The sequence below is a fragment of the Mizuhopecten yessoensis genome, unplaced genomic scaffold (assembly GCF_002113885.1).
Source record: "Mizuhopecten yessoensis strain PY_sf001 unplaced genomic scaffold, ASM211388v2 scaffold11177, whole genome shotgun sequence".
Taxonomy (NCBI): Eukaryota; Metazoa; Mollusca; class Bivalvia; order Pectinida; family Pectinidae; genus Mizuhopecten; species Mizuhopecten yessoensis.
This window is the reverse complement of record NW_018408918.1, coordinates 124,039-131,247: the sequence shown is the minus strand read 5'-3', so window position 1 is coordinate 131,247 and position 7,209 is coordinate 124,039. Positions and strand designations below refer to the sequence as shown.

Below are 7,209 nucleotides of genomic sequence, written 5' to 3'. Positions count from 1 at the left end.
TATATTCATTTTTTTTTTTTTTTTGATAGACGTGCCCACCACCTATGATTAGAGCATGCACGCACTGAGAGGGTGCCACTTGGATAATTCCAAACCTCAGAAATTACGATATCAATAGGTTTAAACGTAAAATAGATCACTCATTTATAACGATGTTTTAGATGCTGTTGGGAGATGATTTTGATTCAAAATAGATGCATATACTTCTATTTAGAGAGGCTAGGCGAATACAGCGAGAAGTTACCTTCTCTTCTCGACTGCAAAGACATTTTAGTTAGCTAGAAATTCACCGACAGCTGCCGCTAAAACGTACGGCTGTACAGTTAAGGATTTCTCCATTACTGATTAAAAATGTCAAGAAAACATTGTCTCTTGTCAATTTCTCGACATAAATTGTTCATAGGGAGTATCAAACTATACAATCATGAAGAGTTTAGTGACATCATTATAAATAAAACTTACTTCAACTAAATTGCCCCTTTAAGGTAGTGTTGCTGTATATACGAAAAAACACAGTACAGTGGGGCAGGGTCCTTAAGAATGTGTTTTGTCTCCCAATGTTACACGCGCGTATTATATGAACGATATATTTGTGTTTTTCTAAACACTAGCGTAAATATTGTGAACACTACTTCGAATATGATCGATACATACATATGCAGTGATTAATCTACAATTCAGTTTTACGAGACCTTTCCAACTGTATTGCTTAAAACAATGAGTCCCACAATGTTAAATTTAAGTATTTCCAGAAATTCTGTGAGTCCCATAAAAATATGAGTATGACTCAGGACTCGCATGTAGAATTATCACTGCATATGCCCTCGTCAAATAGTGAATGATAATCGAATATGTCAAAATAGCAAACAGTTTGATAGCCACAGCTGCTCTGAAATGAAAACTGTAAATGTGTGGAGAAAAAATATTGATATTAAGGAAAATATTCTCAACGATTTTTTTTGCATTCGCTTCAGTTTTGTTTCCTATCAAAACAAGATTACATCAGCTGTTTAAAACCCTTAGGACACCGGCCTTGATACATGAATGTTATTGATTTTCAGTAGACATAATCTGACATGGAAAAAATTTGAGACCTACTATGGCCGAATGGGGCCGACAATAATGACCTGTAATTCGATTTGTTTTGTCCCACAACTTTGAGCTCGTTTTTCTGTGTGACAAAAATGACATGTGCTTTTGATGTGACAAAAATGACCTACGATAAGTTTATGCTTTGTCCGACTAATTTTAACTCGTTTTTCTGTACGACAAAAATGATCTACGGTTCGAAGTTGCTTGCTCGATAAACAGACTAGTTTTGTGTGTTTTTTTGTTCGGCGAAGGACGCATGTTTTCCGTTGCCATAAGTTTTTCACGTTGTCTCAGATAACAGTATACTTATCGTAGACATCAAACAGATGCACGTGAAGTATAAAACATTAACAACGCGACTCTGACGTACATGTACCTACATGTAGGTAAATAGACTAAATACAGTATTTGAGTGGTCCTTACTGAAAAATGATAGTTTACGAATCCAAGTGCATCTTTACAAGCACTTTTATTCACGGAACCCTTTTTGTAGGACAAAAATGGGTTCGAAATTCGCCCGACAACAAAACAAAATCGCAGTTTACATCTGCAAGACAGAAAAAACGGGGTTTGAATTTTGTCTGACTAAGCATCATCGGATTGAATGACATTTTTCCTGAAAAAAATACAGGTTTGAAGTTTGCTGGACATAAAAATATTGTAATTAAAAGAAAAAACGGGTTTAAAATTTGTAAGGCGAAAATACATCTGGTATCGAATATATTGAAAATGTATAAATTGAAATACTTGAATCAAATCAAGTATAAACTAACAACGAACTGTGTGTCATTGCTGTTGGACCCGTTCGGCCACCGTAGAGGTCCAGTTCTGAACGATTTCCTCATGTCTTTTCTTGCATGTCAGTTTGTCTTTCTTTTAATCTTATTATATATTGACTGATTGCTCCATTTATATTGCGTGTATTATTTTGAACAATTTAACGATCCCCTCAACATAACATTGGCAATATACGTGTCGTCTGTGTAATCTACAAAAAGGATTGATTTAGTAAGGCTATGATTTCCGCTCCGAACCAGCTGACGATGTTCGATTTGTATTTTTTCAAGTGTCTCTTAGTAAATATTTCTTTATTTGTTTTGCCCCAGGTTTCATCGATTGGTAGTTTAAATTACTGGTTTGTTAACACTTTGATTTCCCTGTGTCTATCGCTTATACTGTTAGTGACTTTTACATTGAAGAATTAATTTGAAAGGGAATTGTTTAAACGATAGTTACACACACATGTACACATATGTACATTACGATTCATCTAAATAATAACGTGCACATAATATGTTTGGTCTCGTGAATAGAGACAGAACATTAAATACCTGCCTTACTCTGATTTTAAACCTGCCCTAGAGAATTTTATTAAAACGAATTGGCAACATAAATGGTATGAAGAAATAAGCAATAACGTATTTGCAATTAAACCTAATGTAGGTTCATGTGCGACATGCAGAGCAGACCGCAGAGAGAAAGTTGCCCATACCCACATTTCAAATGGTTATATTTTATGTAAGGAAGATCAGCCTTTTACAGTCAAACATTTTATGATTGAATGCGCTAATTTCAAACAAGGTCGTGACAGAATTTCTAATGCACCCGTCTATGAAAAGTTTATTTGATACAGTTTCCGTGCAATTGATATATGTCTATTTGCACTCAATTTATCTTTACCATAAGATATGATATATTTACAACTAATTCGTTTGCGATTGATACAATTTTTACATACATTTTCACTTATTTTCTTTTAGTTTGGTGTATTAATTTTTATAAATGTCTATTTTTGCATTATTTTTGGCCGTTAATGACTCGCATTGTTGATGGGCCATAAAAATACAAAATCAGTCAAATATATAAAGTGACATCAGTAAACACACTCCTATAAAGTGATACGTATCACATATATGCAGTACTAAACCTATGTTACTGCTATCTACCCTACTGTCAATGTCTTTTTAACGTGGATCTAATTTTCGCGATATTGACGGCAAAACGTTTTCTCAAATTTATTTTTTTCCTAAAGATACATCGAAATTGACTTAAAAAGTTAATCCATTTAAAATTAACATAAATGTATGTTGACTTACAAAATATATCCCCGAAAAACTGTTTACATGCAGGGGAGCCACGCACAGTTGCTAATTTTAGTTAAACTTTGAACATTCTCCCCTTCTCCAAAAACAAAACAAAAACAAAAAATTAGTCATCTTCATGTCCATCAACAAGGATTATATACAGTATGGTTTCCTATTTTCTAGCCTGATTTTGTTTTGTTTTCTCAGTTCCAGTCCCAATAGTCATTACGACGTACATGAGGAGTGGTTCATCCTTCCTTGGGGAGATTCTACAGGCCAATCCAGACACGTTTTATTGGTTCGAACCCGTCCACGAAATGTGGGGATTACATAAAGCTAACATCAACCACCAATATGATTTCAAAGACGGAACAAAACGGTTTGTTTGTTTGTTTGTTTGTCTATTGAATTGTTAGTTTGTACACCACTATGAGCATCTTCTATATCCAGGGTTACGCTCATTTACGCTCTCCGCAATCCCCCGGAATATGTCATGACACAATCTAAGGCTCAGTATGCGCCACCCTTGGATGAGACAAGACTACTAATTGGATCCTTTGGCATAAATTAAAATAAATTCGCGGTCGCGTAACTGTAAAATGGACTGATTCGAAATTGGGTGTCGTTTCTCTGTAATTTTGAAAGAACCGGTATCAGCCTAACGATGGGTCAATATTTATTTTTAAATCTGAGACCAGTCATTTTTATTGTTTGGTTTGTTTGTGTTTAACGTCCTATCAACAGCTATGGTCATTTAAGGACGTGCCAGGTTTTTGTGGTGGAGGAAAGCCCGGAGTTCCCGGAGAAAAACCTCCGACATAATTCCAGTATCTGGCGACTGCCCCACGTAGGCCTCGAACCCACGACCCAGTGGTGACGGCCAAGTGGTATTAGAGTGTAGGACGCCTTAACCACTTGGCCACCGCGGCCCCCTGAGACCAATCAACAAGCTAGCCGCTTGCCTTCAATTTTGCTATGGCATTCATGTATTCCAGGGGTACAGAGAGCGAAAGTGACTGTAACCATTTGAGTATCGGGGATGTATGTGATAAAGCATCAACATTTGTTTGTGACAGATAAGATCCGTCAGATAAAGCTTGACTTAAAAGGTAAATTTCAATGCACTACATATACCTTGTATTCATATAACCTGTTATAATTACCTAGTTTTTAATGCAGACAGGTAATATGGTATCATTATATAGGCATAAACCTTTATACCAAATCTGTCGCTTCAAAAACCTATTCCTCCATTGATTCATCTGCTCCACAACGTGGGCTGTTTTAGTTCATAAGGCGTTGTCACTACTTTCTCTTGCAGGATATTCCCTTCTTTTCTGGACATAGCAGTTCCCACCATCAAAAACCTAAGTACATGTGATCTGGACAATGTTCCTATGAATGTTTTGAGAGAACAGTTTCTGGAAAAAAGTAAACAGATGAGAGAGTTTGTACAATGTAGAGGCTATAAAAAGAAAGGCCATGCAAGCAATACAAGATTAATTCAATGTTTACCGAATCTAAAGACAAAATGTGCAAATTCTAAATACATTGTCGTAAAAACTATTCGAATTAATATGAAAAGCTTAGAAATTATGTTAGAAAATATACCAACATTAAAAGTGATACACCTAATGAGGGACCCAAGGGGAACGTCTCGCTCTCAACAGGCCGTCGGCCAACTCTCAAAACAAAACTATAGACAGGAAATAGCGGATTTCTGTAAACTTGTGTATGAGGATGTCCTGCAAAAAGAGTTATTGGAGAAGAAATACCCCGACAGAATTAGAACAGTGTTTTACGAAGATGTTGCTAGGAACCCGATAACATATGCCAAATCATTGTATGCATATCTCGGCATGCAGTTTACCGCCAATATTGAGAAAACGATTCACGGTTTTACATTAGCCGGAAGAAGTGGTTCAAAAACTTGTGGAATTCTTTGTACTCAGATGGCAAACTCAACTGAAGAGGCCAGCAATTGGCGGAATCAAATCAGTATGACATTGGTTAAAATAGTCGATACTGCCTGTTTTGATTTGTATAACAAAATTGGTTATAAATCCATTCCGAATGTCACTTTATTACGCGATAGATCCTTTGAACTCCGTTACTGACCATGTAGAATGCCATTAAAAGTTGTCTTAATTTTGTTGTGGTCGGTACTTGCAAGTATGATGCCATAAGTAAATTATGAATTTCTGAGAATAAAATAATTATTGAGTTATATAAATGTCCCAGGGTGTGCGTTTGTCAAATTTATGTAAAAGATAGTACGCTATATGTGTGTGTACCATAAACATTATAAATCATAGCGTCAACATACATGGCAAAAGAGCTAAAAGTCGTTTCCCTTGCTGCCTAGTAGAAACTCATAGGGTTCGCCCTATCAACAGTATTTCTTTCTTTAACAACTACTCACATAGCCTTCAGGTTCGAGTCCCACTGTTTTGTTGAATAGTGTTGATAATAATTTATTCTTCGACATTGACACGACCGATATACAATACGAAATTGACGACACAAAATACGACAGGAAAAACATGAAAATTGGATCTCCTTAATGTGAGCGATTGATGATTTGTGAATAACTAGACCGCTGCCAGTAGCGGGTTCATTTTTAAAGATTCTGTCTTTCTTATTACAGATCTCTTCACAGTAAGTGTAACTTTTACACGATGCTTGAAAGATCTTCAAGAGTCTTGATGATCACCAATTATGCCGGGGGGTCGTCAAAATTCAATCACGAAAGATTGGGATGGTAAGGGAAACCATCGCGTTCCCCCGCGATCGGTACGCTAAAGATCACGAAACGTCAGCAAGACCCACCGTGTTCGCTGTGCTCACTTAGGCGAGAGACGTCGATCTCTATTTACCTGGGAAAATGATATGTCAGGGGATGATGATAAGCTATAGTCAGTGGCGTTTCTTTTGATAATATTTTATCAATTTCATTTCAAAAGCAAAACATACAGACAGAACTAAGAGAGATATGTATTTTACGTATCTAACATTAAAATCGTATTTGTTAACTAACTGAAATGCATTTGTCATTTCCTTTCTATGGGTGTCCTAAATTACTGCTACATATGAGCACGGACTTAAGTAGCGATCTATTTCCGTGAATCTACAAAATGTCGGCTTATATAATACATTTCGATTTCGTTCTAATAGAAAAAACGCGATAGCGAAAGTTTGGCCCCGCAAAAGTAATGTTACGAAGTATTTCATCTTTGAACATACAAGTTATTCCACAGAACACCACCAAAGTAATGTTAGGATCTATTTCATCTTTAAACATACAACTTATTCCACGGAACACCACCAAAGTAGAGACGTATATACTACAAATCTCTTGCTTTTTATGTCTCTGACCAAAGTAATGTTACGATCTATTTCATCTTCGAACATACAAGTTATTCCACGGAACACCAACAAAGTAATGTTACGATCTATTTCATCTTTGAACATACAAGTTATTCCACGGAACACAACGAAAGTAATGTTACGATCTACAACATATACGGAATTAGATTATATTCATACATATAATTTGTTTATAACTTAATTAATTTTACTCGCTGTATAATGCACAACAAAAAGAAACACGTATTATTAATACCACTGGTATCGGGATTAGTCTTAGATTTGTTGGTGTATGGATCATATATAAGATCGATTTTCGTTAAAATGCCATCCCCGATGATCATTTTTAGCTTCTCAGGTCCCTGTGCTCCACTCCAGCAAGTTATCGTCACACTCAAGCGATTGTGTTTCATCTACAAATGTGCTATGCTATTGTATGTCTTTGGTTTGTGCCTACGGTAGCCGACGTGTATCCGTTACCAGTGTGATAAAATTTCACATATATGGCAGTGTGATTTAAAGTCTTTGATGCTCGGGTATTTAACAACACTGGTCAGGGCAAAGTGTCGACTGCAATATACTTGCAACAATCCCAACCCACCACAATTGTGCACGAACCTGATGGCTACATTCAAAATCATCTACAGGCAAAATATCTTCCCCTGCA

At 36.3% G+C, this 7,209-nt stretch overlaps 1 protein-coding gene across 2 annotated transcripts in view; it reads left to right on the top strand.

The window, feature by feature from the left end:
* Positions 1–5,409, top strand: part of LOC110440293 (carbohydrate sulfotransferase 5-like) — a 19,213-nt gene extending 13,804 nt beyond the window's left edge. For both annotated transcript variants that reach the window (XM_021483267.1, XM_021483266.1), the window contains exons 3-4: positions 3,384–3,555; positions 4,498–5,409. In XM_021483267.1, coding sequence (XP_021338942.1) covers positions 3,384–3,555; positions 4,498–5,293 — 968 coding nt within the window. In that variant the 3' untranslated portion in view covers positions 5,294–5,409. The remainder of the gene's footprint in view (positions 1–3,383; positions 3,556–4,497) is intronic.
* Positions 5,410–7,209: the final 1,800 nt, after the last annotated feature.